This window comes from Pseudopipra pipra, chromosome W (genome assembly GCF_036250125.1).
Source record: "Pseudopipra pipra isolate bDixPip1 chromosome W, bDixPip1.hap1, whole genome shotgun sequence".
NCBI lineage: Eukaryota > Metazoa > Chordata > Aves > Passeriformes > Pipridae > Pseudopipra > Pseudopipra pipra.
Window position 1 is genome coordinate 4031578 of NC_087580.1, and position 17421 is coordinate 4048998.

General features: G+C 56.2%; 1 protein-coding gene across 2 annotated transcripts in view; it reads right to left on the reverse strand.

Annotated features, from left to right (window-relative positions):
- Nucleotides 1–17421, reverse strand: part of LOC135404424 (class I histocompatibility antigen, F10 alpha chain-like) — a 538949-nt gene that overhangs the window by 48979 nt on the left and 472549 nt on the right. The window contains exon 6 of one of the 2 annotated variants that reach the window (XM_064639162.1): nt 12932–12970. In XM_064639162.1, the coding sequence (XP_064495232.1) occupies nt 12932–12970 (39 nt within the window). Of the gene's footprint in view, nt 1–12763; nt 12971–17421 lie in introns of those variants that run through there. The other variant, XM_064639158.1, reaches the window with a different exon arrangement.

Sequence of the window (17421 nt, forward strand, 5' to 3'; positions counted from 1 at the left end):
TAGAAAAGTGGGAGGAACAGGGAGAGGGGTGGAAAAGGGGGGGTGGTCCTGAGGGATGGACGGTCCCATGGGGGTCTTTGGGCACTGGGGGTTGGGAAAGGGGGGTGGTCCCCCTGAGCTCCCAACTTCCTCTGGGGTGCTGGGGGCTGCTGGATCCAATCTCAGCCTTGCATTGTGCCAACAGCTGAAATTTAGAGCAATTCTAGAGGGGTGACTGAACCACGTTTGTCCCCCAGGCTTTAATGATGGCAAATCAGATCTATTGATAGAAAATGAATTATTTATTTTTGCAAATGATGACACAAAAGGTTTTAGTCAGAATTATTTAATGAACAGTAGAAACACTAAAACTCCCAGTAGTACAGGATAAGATAGGACAGGGCACTACACTAAAGCAATTGTTGAAGCAATTCTACTAAAGCTGGCAAACAAGCAATAATTCTTAATTAGAGATGGATGGAACTCCCCCAGACCAGCGCTCGTGGGGAGATCTCTGCTCTCAACCTCCAGCAGTGACCTTGGGGGGTCCCCAGCCAAGGCAGGAATCTCCACACCCCCCCCAAGAAGGGTTCTGTTGGAAGAACCTGCCCCTGGGAAAGGGGACTGGTCCTTTCTGGTAGAAACCCATGGACTGACAGTCCTTGGACTCCAGGGGTTCCCTCACCAGCAGGGGCTTCATTTGGGGTGAAACCAGTCTGGGGTCCAACATCTCCTGCCTTGTCCTGGCCCCCTCTCAGCTCAGCACTGACCCCTTTGCAAATGGGGCATTGTCTTGGGGCCATTGCAGGGGGGATGTCCTGCCCCAGTGTCCCAGTGTTCCTTTAATTGACAGAGGCCCTGCAGTGTCCCAGTGGCCCCTTGATTCCATGACCTTCTGAAACACCTCAGGCTTCCTTTGGTTCCATGAGGCCCCCCTGTCACAAAGGCCCCTGGATTCCATGAATTCCGCAGTGTCACAAGGTTCCTTTTTTTCCATAGGGCCCTGCAGTGTCCCAATTGTGCCTTGATTGCAGGAGTGTCCAAATTCTCCCAGGGTTCCTTTGGTTTCAGGAGGTCCCGCAGTGTCCCAGCGGCCCCTTCATTCCAGGCAGGCCCAGGGAGACGAAGGCAAAGACGGAGCCCCGACCCCCGTCAGCATCTTGGGGGGCGGGGGGGCAGGACCCGGGAAACGGCGGCGGCTGCTGGGAAGGGACTGGGATGGACTGGGATGGACTGGGATGGACTGAGATGGACTGGAACGGACTGGGATGGACTGGGATGGACTGGGACAGACTGGGACGGACCAGGACACCAGGATACACCAGGACCAGGACTGGGACCCAGCAGGACCCCCCGGGAGCAGGATCTGAGCGCACTGGGTCCCTCCAGGACCAGAACTGGGGCAACAGGGATCATACTGGGAGCAACTGGGACCACACTGAGGGCTACTGGGAGCAACTGGAGGCCACATAGGATATAGTGGGAGTGCCTTGGAGTCACTGGGATCATACTGGTGGAAACTGGAATGTTACTGGGGCATCTGGGAGTGACTGGGAATGACTACGAGCATGCTGAGGGCTCTACTGGAATATACTGGGAGCGTCTGCAACCATGGTGGGGGTGACTGGGACCATACTGGGAGTGACTGGGACTACATGAAGGGGAATTAGGACCAGGCTGGGGGCAACTGAAAGGAACTGTGAGTGACTGGATTTACAATAGAAGCAACTGGGATTGACTGGGACTGTTAGGAGGGAAGACTGGTATCGTACTTGGAGTGACTGGATCTGTGCTAGGGGCAACTGGGAGCAACTGGGACCATAATGGGATCACAGTGGGAGCAGCTTGGCCCATGCTGGGAGCAACTGAGACCACACGGAGGGTGACTGGGGTCATACTGGGATCATAGCAGGAGTGAGTGGGATCATTCAGGAGGTGATTGGGATCATCCTGGGAGCAACTGGGAGTGCACTGGGGATGACTGGAAGTGGCTGTGAGCAACTGGGATCATGCTGGAAGCTTCTGGGGGCAACTGGGAATGAGTGGGACCACATGGAGGAAACTGGGAGCAACTGGGAGAGACCAGGAGTGACTGGGATCATCCTGGGACTGACTGGGCGCTGAATCCGAAAAATCGGTCCGAGAAACTGCTCAGAGACTTTTTTATCTTTAAGCAGCAAGGTATTTGTTTATTCAACGTTGGGAGCAAGCCAGTTCACGCTGGACAAACTTGCTCCAAGGCTTCACACAAAATCAGCATTTTTATACAATCTTCAGCTGTGATTAAATGCATATTCAAGTGATTCCAACATCTATCTCTGCATATTAAGAATAGGTGGAGTATAGGTGGAGCTCAGGCGGGGCTTGGGGCGGTGCTTCTCTTGGCCCTCAATCCTGAGGGGACTTCCACTCTTCCTCCATGGCTCTGGGGGCTTCAACTCATCTTCCTCAGCTTGACCTTCCTTCTCTTCCATTGTTCTTGACCCGCTCCCTGAAGCTTGGAAAAAGCCCTGGCTCCCGGCCTATTCCTCCTCTTCCAATGTCTCCCTGATCCTGCTGTCTCTCTAATTTATCCCCTCTAGGCCTAGGACATGTTCCTGGACTATTCTCTGAAGCTTTGCTCCAGTCAGTAGAACAGAAGGAGCACAGATGGTCTTGGCTGTTGGGAGCTTGTTAGCAGGCCCAAATTTCTTAGTGAACTCTTTTGGGCCTGGCCTCCTGTTTCACCAGGGACACAGCCGGGCCCGGGTGTTCCCATTCCCATTCCACGGGTTTGCATTCCTGTTCCAGGTGTTCCCATCCCATTCTAGTTGTTCCCATCCCATTCCAGGTGTCCCCATTCCCATTCCAGGAGTTCCCATTCCCATTCCAGGTGTTCCCATTCCCATTCCATGTGAACCAATTTCCATTCCAGGTGTTCCATCCAATTCTAGGTGTCTCCATACCTATTGTCCCTCCTCCCATTCCTGGTGTTCCCATCCCACTTCTGAATTCCCCATTCCCAGTTCTTGGTGTTCCCATTCCCATTCCAGGTGTCTCCATTCCCCTTCCTATTGTCCCCATTCCCATTCCAGGTGTTCCCATCCCACCTCCGTTTTCCCTATTCCCATTCCAGGTGCCCCCATTCCAATCCCAGATGTTCCCATTCCCATTCCTGGTGTCCCCAGCCTGCTCCCAATGTTCCCATTCCCAATGTTCCCATTCCCAGCCCAGGTGACCCCATTCCCATTCCTGATGTCCCCATTCCCATTCCAGGTGTCTCCATTCCAATTCCAGGTGCTCTCATTCCAGGTGTCTCCATTTCAATTCCTGGTGTCCCCATTCCAATTTCAGGTGTCTCCATTCCCATTCCAGGTGTTCCCATTCCAGGTGTCTCCATTTCATATCCAGGTGTTCCCATTTCCATTCCAGGTGTCCCCATTTCCATTCCTGGTGTCCCCATTTCCATTCCAGGTGACTCCATTCCCATTCCAGGTGTCTCCATTTCAATTCCAGGTGTTCCCATTTCCATTCCAGGTGTTCCCTCACCATTCCACGTGTCCCCATTCCCATTCCTGCTGCCCCCATTCCCATTCCTAGTGTCCCCAGTCTGCTTCCAATGTCCCCATTCCCATTCCAGGTCTTCCCATTTCCATTCCTGGTGTTCCCATCCCATTGCTATTGTCCCCATCCCATTCTTTATGTCCCCATTCCCATTCCAGGCATTCTCATTCCCATTCCAGGTGTTCCATCCCATTCCAGGTGTCACCGCTGACATTTCCCCTGCTGGTTTACCATTAAACCAGCACACCAGGTCTGTGCCCAACGGGGGTCCCTGTGGATCATCCAACGCGGGTCCTCCGATGGCTGATGGAGTTGGAGCAGCGGCCGAAGCTCTTCCCGCAGTCGGGGCACTCGGGGCTTCTCTTACCGGTGGGTCCGTTGGTGGGAGGTCAAGGAAGAGCTCTGCGTGAAGCTCTTCCCACACTCCCCACAGTGGAAGGGCCTCTCCCTGATATGGAGGCGACGGTGGGTGTAGAGGGTGGAGCTGTCCCACATTCCCTACACGTGTAGGGCTGTTCCCCAGTGTGGATGTGCTGGTGGCTGAGCAGCTTGGTGCTTGTGCTGAAGCTCTTCCCACATTCCAAGCACTTGTAGGGCCATTCCCTGGGGTGGATGCAACGGTGTTTGCAAAGGCTGGAGCTGTCCCTGAAGCTCTTCCCACACTCCGCACACGTGTAGGGCCTTTCCCACTGTGGATCATCTGGTGTCGGAGCAGGTTGGAGCTCTGATTGAAGCTCTTCCCACACTCCTCACACGTGTAGGGCCTTTCCCCACTGTGGATCATCTGGTGTCGGAGCAGGGTGGAGCTCTGATTGAAGTTCTTCCCACACTCCCCACACGTGTAGGGCTTTTCCCCACTGTGGATGCGTCGGTGATTGTGGAGGGTGCGCCTGTTCCTGAAGCTCTTCCTACACTCCTCACACATGTGGGGCCTTTCCCCACTGTGGATCATCTGGTGTCGGAGCAGGTGGGAGCTCTGAGTGAAGCTCTTTCCACACTCCCCACATTTGTAGGGCCGTTCCCCAGTGTGGATGTGCTGGTGCCTTAGGAGGTCGGATCTCTTGCTGAAGCTTTTCCCACATTCCAAACACCTGAAGGGCTTTTCCCTGCTGGGAGGCTGCTCAGGGACCACCAGCTCGCAGCTCCGCCTCAAGCTCCGGCCGCCTTCCCGGCACACGCTGGCTCTTTCCTCCTCACAGCCCCCTGGGCTGGCTTTGGAGCCCCTCCTGCGGGGCCATCTCCGGCCCTTTTCCTCCCCGCTGCCTTCCTGCGCCGGGGAGCCCTTCAAAACGGCCTCTCCCACCAGGCTCTGCCGCCGGGATTTGTCCTCTGCGCTCTCCGGCCTCACCTCGGGGCCTGGGGCAGGAAGCAACAAGGACACGCTGGGGATTTGCCTCCAGCCCACAGGGAAGCCCAAGGACATCCCCCCAACTCCGGCCCCGGCAGGACGGCCACAAAATACAAAAGACTGACCCAAAGGGGCACTGACTTCCTCCTCACCTGCCTGGGGGGCCCGCGGCATCTTCCTCTTCCTCGCAGCCTCCTCCTCCATCCGCCCAACCTTTGGGAAGCAGAAATCCTGATGGGGGGGAAACGAGGGGTGAGTGCGTTGCCTTTGGGGTTCCTCCTGCCCAAGTCCAGCTCTAGGAGTCACCGCGTAACTTGTGCCCATAAAAACCCCCAAAACACCAACATTAAGCCCAAAATCCCCTCCCAGAATTCCCCCTCTCTGCTCTCTGGGGTTAGGGGGGTCCCCCCTGTCTGGCCTGATGGCACTTCTGCCTGCATTGGGGGTCCCCCTTCTCCCGGCTGACGAGGTCCCGCGGCTCCGGGGGGTTCCCACTCGCCGGGGTCCCCTTGAGTGTTGCCAGGGGGGTCCCAGGGCTCACTTCTCCCCACTCTGCCTCCCGGGGCCGGCCGGCCCTCCTCTCTCGCCTCCCACCCTCGCAAACCTCTTGGTGCTCTCGGCTCCCACCCCGCCTCAAGGCCCCCCCTCCTCTCCACACTCCAAGACCTTCCCCATCTCCGGGACCCCCGCTTAAGGGACCCGGCACTCCCTCTCTGCTCCCCCCCCCCTCCAGCATTCCGGGGGTCCCCCAGCTCCGGGATCGCCCCTCTCCGCTCTCCCCACTCCGCGGCTACCGGGGTTCCACCCCGGCTCTCACAAGGAGCCCCCAAACCGCTCTCGCCCCTCCCGCCATTGCCGAGCGACCGCCAGGACCTTTTGGCTGCTCTTCTTTGTGCTCCCGCTCGGCTCCTCCCTCGGCTGGGCCGCCGCTTTTGGCGGGTTTCCTCCTCCGGGATCCGCCCCCTGCAGCCCTTCCCCTCCTGGCCCAGCCCCCTTGGGCCCCCCTCTGGCCCCCCTTGGGCCCCCCTTGCCCAATAACTCTGATTATACAGACAAGCAATTGGTTTTAATCCACAAAACCCAAATGTAGAACCCACCACCCTGGGCCATGAACAAAGTGCTGTTCCTTGGGCCCCCCCCGAGGCCAAAGTAAAGGGAGAGGGAAAAACCTGCTGGTGGGAGAGCTGTTGAAGTCTGGTCAAAAGTGGTGATTGCAGTCCGGTTGAGGGTGCTGGTCTCAGGCTGGTTGAGAGTAGTGAGCTGCAGTCCTCCTCTGGATCCCACGAGTGGTAAAAAGGTTCTGAAACTCCAGGTTTATATATTCTCCAGTTCAGGCAAGAATGCCCAGTCCTCCCCTCAGAGCGGGGAATTCCATAAAAGGATATGAGGATGCTCAGATCATAAAAGGATATGAGGATGCTCAGTCCATAAAAGGCTATGAGGGTGCTCAGGACATCCCCCCCACCTCGCAGGCCTCTTCTGACAACAGTTCCTGGGAAAATGGCATGGAAGGCCATAGAATCCACAGTTTTGGGCTACACCCATCCAGTGAGGAATCGGTCCCAGCTGTTCTAACTAGGACACTGTGTCCGTCATCGCTGCCATCATCATCATCATCGGCCTCGTGGGAGTCGGTGTCTGGAAGCTCCGATCCAATAACTCCCGGGATGGGGGTCGGGAAGGGGCACGGATCCGCCCGGCAGCATTCCGGGGATCCTGTGCCACGGGTGCTGATCCCGCTTTCTTTCCATAGGGAAGAGGGAGGGGAATGGATACGACCCCGTGCCTACCAGTGAGTCCCAGCAGCGTGTGTGGATCCAGATCCTCTGGGCAGGGATCCCAGGATGGATGCCGGGATTCCAGAGGGGAATGGGGGCCTAATGGCTGGAGCGGGATTGGAAGGGGATTCCAGCTCAGGGCAGGATTCCAGAGTGGGATCAGGTGGAATTGTGGACTGGGATCAGGGCTGGATTCTGGAGTGGGATTGGGGTGGGATGGATGGAGTGGGATTGGGGTGGGATGGATGGAGCAGGATCAGGAGGGATTCCGGAGCATTTCCTACTCTCCCTGGGCTCCACAGCCAGATCCATCCCCTGGGATGGAAACAGGGACATGGTGACTCCTTTCCCCGCTTTCATCCCAGCAGGAATCACAGCCTGAGCGATCACGGATTTGGATCCGCCCCTTCCCTCTCCCTGCGGAAAGGCAGGAGCTGCTGGTAGAGCTCATCCCGCTGCTCCCACCCACCCCGACCCCCCTGCGGCTCTTCCTGATGGATCAACTTCCTGCTTTTTCCTGTGTGAACCTGTCAGAGACTGAAACAGTCAATGATTTCTGCATTCTGGGGTGGCCAGGAGGCTTTTTGCGGCTTTTGCAGGATTTGGCATTATCCCTCTGATGGGCAGCTGGGCCCATCTCCCCCTCCAGTGCTGCTGAAGGTGTCAAGCCCTGGAAATGAGAGAAGAGCCGAGTTTACCAGGCCCCTCACAGGAACTCTGCTCTGGGCTGTCCGAGGTGTTGGGGGTTCATGGCATGGCCCATCAAAGCCCATCCCCCCTCTGCCAATCTTGGAAGGTGGATAAAAGCCTTTTCCCTGCCCCTCACGGAAACTCTGGGCAGGCCTGGGAGACGTTGGGGGTTCGTGGCATGGCCCGGGACACTGTCCATGGATATAATAACTCATAACTTCCCTGAGTGTGGGGGCTTCCCTCCCTCACCCCCAACGGATCAAAGTGTAAGGGGGGTACTTTTGAATTAGATGATCAGTGGAGCATAGAGGTGTGAGAAAGGAATCATATTAGGATGTGAAACCAGCCAGAGTATGGTTGGTTTACAATGTAACTTCATGGCACAAGCTAATTGGAAGGTCCATTGTGCTTTTTAGCAAGTCAGCTTGATATCCCCTATTATCAGAGCTGAGTTCTTCCTTGGTTTTGCTACATACTGCAAGATAGATACATCTACCCTTCAAACACAATGGTAGAGGTCGTACATGGGGGTGAGAAAGATGATGATGGGAGGAAGATGGTGTGGGCAGGGGTCGCTGGCCCCTTGCCCTACAAGTAGGGCAGGCACAGACTGTTGCCATGAGGTGATGATCAGGAGGGGTTTGGCTGCCACTCAGGCATCACCTTATACTGGGTACTGGCCCTACGTGGTGTAACGTGGAACTGATAAAATGGGGTGTCGGGACTGCTGAGCTGAGCGATCCTCATCCTGCCACCGAGACTGTGGCTCCGCGGGGACGCCCGCTAAGCACGGGCACCGACCAGCTGCTGCAGATCCTGACAGCCCTGGCCTGTCTGTGTGGGTCAGCACAGTTTATTGACAGGAAGCAACTGAGAGAACAAACGTTTTAATATCCCTTTAGTGTCACTTTAATTCCCCTTTTATTCTTGAATATTGTTACATAAATGAGTTGTTCACAGTATTTCCCTTTAATTTCCCTTTTTACTAACCAATATTGTGTTAATAGTTATCCATAATATTGTGTTAAGATCCCTTTTTTGGTATCTGTTTAACCCCCTTTTTCACTAGTTAATACTGAATTAAATGCTGTTTGTAGTATTCGTTTTTAAGGCCACAAAATAAGATATTTTGGATCCTTTTTTAGTTCCTGATTCTCTTTGCTAAGATGATTATTATTATTATTCTCACTATAATAAAAGATATTTTTTGTCTTTGAATATTTCTGGCACTTGTCTTTATTCCAGACATGTATCCAAAGGAACTGTCTTTTCCCTGGATAGAGAGAGCCTCAGTAACCGTCTGTGTTAGTTTTGTCTTCGTCTCTGGTTTCTCTAAGGGTCTTTGTGGTTTAGAAATTCTGCCTTCTTGGTCTCAAAAATAGATTTCTCTGCCAGGTCTCTGACCACTGAAATATGGCAGGCCTTAAGCTTTTACTTTGTTTTTCTAACAAATGGCCATGGGCCAGAACTTGTCCATCATCCATTGTCTGTTGCCCCCATTCAATCTCCTGCCAGCAGTTTCTCCCCACTGCTGGGTGGGCTCCTTTGTCAAGCACTAGAACTTGTTGGGGAACAGGCCCAGTCCTGTTGCCTATTTTTCGTGGGGATCTGCAGGAGGGCATTGAGTCTTCCAGGAGCAAATTGGCAGAGGACCCCAAGTTAGCTTGCAGTGTGGATGTGCTGGAGGGTAGGAAGGCTGTGCAGAGGGACCTGGCCAGGCTGGACCTCTGGGCTGAGCCCGTGGGCATGAGGTTCAAGAGTGCCTTTGGTGCCTTTGGGGCCTCTGGCCACAAGAACCCCCTGCAGCTCCAGGCTGGGGGCAGAGGAGCTGCAAAGGGTCCCCGTGGGAGAGGCCCTGGCGGTGCTGGTGGATAGAGGCTGAACCTGAGCCAGCGGGTGCCCGGGTGGGCAAGAAGGCCAAGGGCAGGCTGGCCTGGATCAGAAAGAGTGTGGCAGCAGGAGCAGGGCAGTGATGCTTCTGCTGGACTGGGCACTGGTGAGGCCACAGCTGGAGTGCTGTGTCCAGCTCTGGGCCCCTCAGTTCAGGGAGAACCTTGACGGGCTGGAGTGGGTGGAGAGCAGGGCAATGGAGCTGGGCAAGGGTCTGCAGTGCATGTCCTGTGAGGAGCAGCTGAGGGAGCTGGGCTTCTCCAACCTGGAGACCTTCTCCCTGTCCACAACTTCCTGACAGGAGGCTGGAGCCAGGTGGGGGTCAGCCCCCTCTCCGAGGCAACAGGCGCTAGGACAAGAGGACACGAGGACCTGCCTGTCAGGGGCTGTTTGTCAGGGACAGGAGCAGGACTTTTTGGAGAGAAACAGGGATTAGGTATTGAAATGGGCTGCCCAGGGAGGTGGTGGAGTCACCGTCCCTGGAGGTGTTTAAGCAAAGACTGGTCATGGCACTGAGTGCCGTGGTCTGCTTGACGTGCTGGGGATGGGGCGTAGGCTGGACGCCGGTTGATCTCACAAGTCTCTGCCAAGCTCAGGGACTCTGGGCTTCTGTGCCACCCCAGCCTTTGGGGACAGCGTGCTGGTGGCTCCGAGGCTCCATCCTTGCCTTGCCTTGCCCATCTCCTGGCTGCCAGGCAAGGGCCTTGTGACATCACAGCCTCTGTGGAACAGCGCGGTGGCTGAAAACTGTCAGTGCTGCGTCCCTGTGCCCAGAGCCTGGGCAGAAGTCGGCTGGCAGGGACGGGCAGAGACTGTGCAGAGGTGTCAGCTCGTCCCGCAGCAGCACGATGCCCAGCCAGGGCATCTCCTGGCTCCTCAGGCTCTCGGTGCTCCTGCTCTTGCCTGGCCCACTCGAGCCTTGCAGCCGTGCCACAGGTGCCATTGCTGAGAACCGGGGTTTTCCTTGGATGGCCCCTTGCCAGAAAAGGCAGGAGAGGCTGGAGAGAGGGGATGGAGGGGGGTCAGGCCGCTGGGATGGGGCCGGCGGGCTGTGAGCCCGAAGCCAGCAAGGCCTTGGGCCCACACGGTGTCAGGGGAGGACTGAGAGCCCCCAGGGAGGAGGAAAGCTGGGCAGGCCCCAAGGCTGCTGGGCCTCTTCCTTGCCAGCCCTTTGGCCAAGGCCCCGAGGCAGAGGTGGGGCTCAGCCCCTGCACAGCAATGGGGCACAGGCTGAGCCCCAGGGACACCAGAGCCAGGCGGCCTGAGCTCTTCTTCCTGCAGCGTCTGCCTGGGGCAGCCCAGCCAGGCCTGAGTCTCTGCAGGAGAGGCCAAGCCCAGCCAGAGAGGGCTCAGCCCTCTGAGGCTGCACTCACTGCCAAGGGAACAAAACATTGGCCCAGAGGACATCCTGCCCCCAAATGGAGAACTGGAAAGGTCAAGAATAAAAAAGTCACCCCCCTCCATTCTTCAAGAAATGTTTAGACCTCTTTCCTAAAAGCATCCAGGACTCGGGTCACCCAGTTTTCTCTCTGACAAGGCTTTGCAGGGGCTGCTTGGGAAAGGGAAGCCCTGGGGCCCCAGTGCAGATGGGTGGGGCTGCACTCTGGGGGGGTCGGCCTTTGGCTCTTGGCTTCCAGGGGCCCCCAGGAGTCAGTGAGCCGGGCTGGGGACGAGGGGCAGGACTGGTTGGGATTGCCTCTGGGGCCTGGCCCAGAAAATGGAAGTGTCCCCATGGGGGCAGCTGGAAAGGGCCCAGGAAGGAAATGCTGCCCCAGTGCAGGCTGTGGGCCAGCTCTCTGCAAGAGAAGTTGAGGGCTCTGAGGCAGAGAGGGGATGGGAGCCGGGTCCAGGCTTGGGAATTGCCGGGAGGGGAAAGGGATGTCTAAGAACAAGTCCCTCCGGAGAGGGAAGCAGAGAGGCTGTGTTTTGACCCCAGCACAAGGGTCTGCAGGGCAGAGCAGAGAATATCCCCCACGTGAGATTGTTGTGCATCCCTCCTTGCAGTTCTGACAGGCACTTCTCTTCAAAGGTCGTTCTGTGAGCGTCTTTTTGTTCTTTCCAGGTGGGATGCAAGCAGTGGGTGGGCTTTGGGCACTGGGGGGCAGAGGAGCCAGGTGAGCATTTTCCTACCAGTCTGAATCAGATGTTAATTCTGGTGGGCTGTATCCTTGGTGAATCTAAGCACATCCCTTGGCATTTGGTTTTTTTCTGGTGGTACACAACCTGAGAAGCATCAGCAGAATGGGAAGGAGGTCCTTGCAGGAAGAGGTCAGTGTAAAGGAAGCTGAGAGGGGAGCTTTGGTGAGAATGTTGAACTCTGAGGGCATCCCTCAGTTTGTGCCTTTGCCTCTGTGATGCTGAAAAAGCCGGTCTGAAGAACTGCTCAGAGAGTTTTGGATCTTTTGAACAGCAAAGGGATTTATTGCCAACGTCGGGAGCGAGCGTGGTTTGGACCACAGAGAACTTGCTCAAAGGGTTCACACAAAATCAGAGGTTTTATACAATTTTCATATGTGATTAAATGTGATAAATCATATTCATGTGATTACATCTGTCTATACGTATTAATAATGGGCAGAGCTCAGGCAGAGCTTCTCTTGGCCCTCAATGCTCAGAGGGGTTTAGGTGAGTCTGGGGTCTCTGCTCCTCTTCATCAGTTCCCAGTGTCCCCATCCTTGTCCCTCATGTTCCCACTCCATTCCTGGTGCTCTCATTCCCAGTGTGACCATCCCATTCCTGATGTCCCCATTCCCAGTCCCTGGTGTCTCCAACCTGTTGCCAATGTCCCCGTTCCCATTCCTGGTGTCCCCATTCCCAGTTCCTGCTGTCCCCAACCTGCTCCCAATGTCTCCATTGCTATTCCTGGCGTCTCCATCCCATTCCTGATGTCCCCATCCTGCTCCTGGTGTCCCGATCCCTTTCCCCATTGTCTCACGGTGTCCCCATTCCCATTCCTGGTGACTCCTACCTGCTCCCAATGTCCCCATTCCCATTCCTGGAGTTCCCATTCCCATTCCTGCTGTCCCCAACCTGCTCCCAGTCTCCCCATCCAAGCCCCCCTGTCCCCATTCCTGTTCCTGGTTCCAACAGAGGAACTGCCAGATGCCAGAGGAGGGAGCCAGGATTTATTGCCCAAAGGAGGAGATTTTCACACCCAAATTAAAGCTTCAGGAATAATTGTGGTCCTGGGTTCCACACGGGAAAAAGCAGGAAGTTGATCCATCGGGAAGAGCCGCAGGGGGGCCGGGGTGGGTGGGAGCAGCGGGATGAGCTCTGCCAGCAGCTCCTGCCTTTCCGCAGGGAGAGGGAAGGGGTTGATCCAGCTCCAGGATCGCTCAGGCTGTGATTCCTGCTGGGATGAAAGCGGGGAAAGGAGTCACCATGTCCCTGTTTCCATCCCAGGGGATGGAGCCGGCTGTGGAGCCCAGGGAGAGTAGGAACTGCTCTGGAATCCCACCTGATCCTGCTCCGTCCATCCCACCCCAATCCCACTCCATCCATTCCACGCCAATCCCACCCCAGAATCCAGCCCTGATCCCAGTCCACAATTCCACCTGATCCCACTCTGGAATCCTGCCCTGAGCTGGAATCCCCTTCCAATCCCGCTCCAGCCATTAGGCCCCCATTCCCCTCTGGAATCCCGGCATCCATCCTGGGATCCCTGCCCAGAGGATCTGGATCCACACACGCTGCTGGGACTCACTGGTGGGCGCGGGGTCGTATCCATTCCCCTCCCTCCTCCCTATGGAAAGAAAGAGGGATCAGCACCCGTGGCACAGGATCCCCGGAATGCTGCCGGGCGGATCCGTGCCCCTTCCCGACCCCCATCCCGGGAGTTACCGGATCGGAGCTTCCAGACACCGACTCCCACGAGGCCGATGATGATGATGATGGCAGCGATGACGGACACAGTGTCCTAGTTAGAACAGCTGGGACCGATTCCTCACTGGATGGGTGTAGCCCAAAACTGTGTATTCTCTGGCCTTCCATGCCATTTTCCCAGGAACTGTTGTCAGAAGAGGCCTGCGAGGTGGGGGGGATGTCCTGAGCACCCTCATAGCCTTTTATGGACTGAGCATCCTCATATCCTTTTATGGAATTCCCCACTCTGTGGGAAGAACTAAGCATCCTTTTATGGAATTTCCCGCTCTGAGGGGAGGACTGGGCATTCCTGCCTGAACTGGAGAATATATAAACCTGGAGTTTCGGAACCTTTTTACCACTTGTGGGATCCAGAGGAGGACTGCAGATCACCGCTCTCAAGCAGCCTGAGACCACCATCCTCAACTGGACTGCAATCCCCACTTTTGACCAGACTGCAACAGCTCTCCCACCAGCAGGTATTTTCCTCTCCCTTTACTTTGGACTCGGGGCGGGGGGGCCCAAGGAACAGCACTTTGTTCATGGTCCAGGGTGGTGGGTTCTACATTTGGGTTTTGTGGATTAAAACCAATTGCTTGTCTGTATAATCAGACTTATTGGGCAAGGGGGGCCAAAGGGGGGCCCAGAGGGGGGAGAGCAGAGAGGGGCAATCCCGGAGCTGGGATACCCTCGAAATGCTGGGGGGGGGGGGGCAGAGAGGGAGCGTCGGGCCCCTTAAGCGGGGGTCCCGGAGAGGGGGAAGGCCTTGGAGTGTGGAGAGGAGGGGGGGCCTTGAGGCGGGGTGGGAACCGAGAGCGCCAAGAGGTTTGCGAGGGTGGGAGGCGAGAGAGGAGGGCCGGCCGGCCCCGGGAGGCAGAGTGGGGAGAAGTGAGCCCTGGGACCCCACTGGCAACACTCAAGGGGACCCTGGTGAGTGGGAACCCCCTGGAGCCGCGGGACCCCCAGTAGCCCAGAGAAGGGGGCCCCCAGTGCAGGCAGAAATGCCATCAGGCCAGACAGGGGGGACCCCCCTAACCCCAGAGAGCAGAGAGGGGAAACTCCTGGGAGGGGATTTTGGGCTGAATGTTGTTGTTTTGGGGGTTTTTATGGGCACAAGTTACCTGGTGAGTTCTAGGGATGGACTTGGGTAGGAGAAACCCCCAAGGCAATGCGCTCACCCCTTTTTCCCCCCTCCATCAGGATTTCTGCTTCCCAAAGCTTGGGCGGATGGAGGAGGAGGCTGCGAGGAAGAGGAAGATGCCGCGGGCCCCCCAGGCAGGTGAGGAGGAAGTCAGTGCCCGTTTGGGTCGGTCCTTTGTGGCCGTCCTGCTGGGGCCGGAGTTGGGGGGATGTCCTTGGGCTTCCCTGTGGGCTGGAGACAAATCCCCAGCGTGTCCTTGTTGCTTCCTGCCCCAGGCCCCGAGGTGAGGCCGGAGAGCGCGGAGGACAAATCCCGGCGGCAGAGCCTGGTGGGAGAGGCCGTTTTGAAGGGCTCCCCGGCGCAGGAAGGCAGCGGGGAGGAAAAGGGCCGGAGATGCCCCCGCAGGAGGGGCTGCAAAGCCAGCCCAGGGGGCTGTGAGGAGGAAAGAGCCAGCGTGTGCCGGGAAGGCGGCCGGAGCTTGAGGCGGAGCTGCGAGCTGGTGGTCCCTGAGCAGCCTCCCAGCAGGGAAAAGCCCTTCAGGTGTTTGGAATGTGGGAAGAGCTTCAGCAAGAGATCCAACCTCCTGAGGCACCAGCACATCCACACTGGGGAACGGCCCTACAAATGTGGGGAGTGTGGGAAGAGCTTCAGTGACAGCTCCAACCTCCGCAAGCACCGTCGCATCCACAGTGGGGAACGGTCCTACACGTGTGGGGAGTGTGGGAAGAACTTCAGTCAGATCCACCACCTGCTCCAACACCAGAAGATCCACAGTGGGGAAAGGCCCTACACGTGTGAGGAATGTGGGAAGAGCTTCACTCGGATCTCCATCCTGCTCCGACACCAGATGATCCACAGTGGGGAAAGGCCCTACATGTGTGAGGAATGTGGGAAGAGCTTCAGGCAGAGCTCCGACCTGCTCCGACACCAGATGATCCACAGTGGGGAAAGGCCCTACACGTGTGGGGAGTGTGGGAAGAGCTTCACTCAGAGCTCCACCCTGCTCCGACACCAGATGATCCACAGTGGGAAAGGCCCTACACGTGTGCGGAGTGTGGGAAGAGCTTCAGGGACAGCTCCAGCCTTTGCAAACACCGTTGCATCCACCCCAGGGAATGGCCCTACAAGTCCTTGGAATGTGGGAAGAGCTTCAGCACAAGCACCAAGCTGCTCAGCCACCAGCACATCCACACTGGGGAACAGCCCTACACGTGTAGGGAATGTGGGACAGCTCCACCCTCTACACCCACCGTCGCCTCCATATCAGGGAGAGGCCCTTCCACTGTGGGGAGTGTGGGAAGAGCTTCACGCAGAGCTCTTCCTTGACCTCCCACCAACGGACCCACCGGTAAGAGAAGCCCCGAGTGCCCCGACTGTGGGAAGAGCTTCGGCCGCTGCTCCAACTCCATCAGCCATGGGAGGACCCGCGTTGGATGATCCACAGGGACCCCCGTTGGGCACAGACCTGGTGTGCTGGTTTAATGGTAAACCAGCAGGGGAAATGACAGTGGTGACATCACAGGGACATTGGTGACATCAAAGGAACATTGGTGACATCACAGGGACATTGGTGACATCACGGGGACAGTGGTGACATAACCGGGGGTTAATTTTGGTGTGAAAATCTCCTGCTTTGGGCAATAAATTCTGGCTCCTGCTCCGGCATCCCGCAGTTCCTCACTGGGAACCCGGAATGGGAATGGGAACAGGGGGAATGGGAATGAGGACACCTGGAATGGGAATGGGAACACCTGGAATGGGAACACCTGGAATGGGAATGAGAATGCCTGGAATGGGAATGGGGACATCAGGAATGGGATGGGGAAAATAGCAATGGGATGGAAACAGCAGGAATGGAAATAGGAAGACCTGGAATGGGAATGGGGACATTGGGAGCAGACTGGGGACACTAGGAATGGGAATGGGGGCAGCAGGAATGGGAATGGGGACACCTGGAATAGGGATGGGAACACCTGGAATGGGAATGAGAACACCTGGAATGGAAATGGGGACACCAGGAATGGGAATGGGAACACCTGGAATGGGAATGGAGACGTCAGGAATGGGAATGGGAAACTCTGAAATGGGAATAGGAACACCTGGAATGGGAATGGGGACACCTGGAATGGGTATGGGGACATTGGGAATGGGAATGTGAACATTGGGAATGGGAACATTGGGAGCAGGTTGAGGATACCAGGAATGGGAATGGGAACTCATGGAATTGGAATGGGGACATGTGAAATGGGAATGGTAACATTGGGAGCAGACTAGGGACACCAGGAATTGGAATGGGGACACCTGGAATGGGAATGGGAACACCTGGGATGGGAATAGGGAAAACAGAGTTGGGATAGGAACACCTGGAATGGGAATTGGGACAATAGGAATGGGAATGGAGACACCTGGAATGGGAATGGGAACACCAAGAACTGGGAATGGGGAAAACAGAAGTGGGATGGGAACACCAGGAATGGGAGGAGGGACAATAGGAATGGGAATGGGGACACCTCAATGGGATGGAACATCTGGAAAGGGAATTGGAACAACTGGAATGGGAATGGGAACACCTGGAATGGGAATGGGGACACCTGGAATGGGATGGGAACAACTAGAATGGGATGGGAACACCTGGAACAGGAATGCAAACCCGTGGAATGGGAATGGCAACACCCGGGCCCGGGCTGTGTCCCTGGTGAAACAGGAGGCCAGGCCCAAAAGAGTTCACTAAGAAATTTGGGCCTGCTAACAAGCTCCCAACAGCCAAGACCATCTGTGCTCGTTCTGTTCTACTGACTGGAGCAAAGCTTCAGAGAATAGTCCAGGAACATGTCCTAGGCCTAGAGGGGATAAATTAGAGAGACAGCAGGATCAGGGAGACATTGGAAGAGGAGGAATAGGCTGGGAGCCAGGGCTTTTTCCAAGCTTCAGTGAGTGGGTCAAGAACAATGGAAGAGAAGGAAGGTCAAGCTGAGGAAGATGAGTTGAAGCCCCAGAGCCATGGAGGAAGAGTGGAAGTCCCCTCAGGATTGAGGGCCAAGAGAAGCACCGCCCCAAGCCCCGCCTGAGCTCCACCTATACTCCGCCTATTATTGATATGCAGAGATAGAGGTTGGAATCACTTGAATATGCATTTAATCCCAGCTGAAGATTGTATAAAAATGCTGATTTTGTGTGAAGCCTTGGAGCAA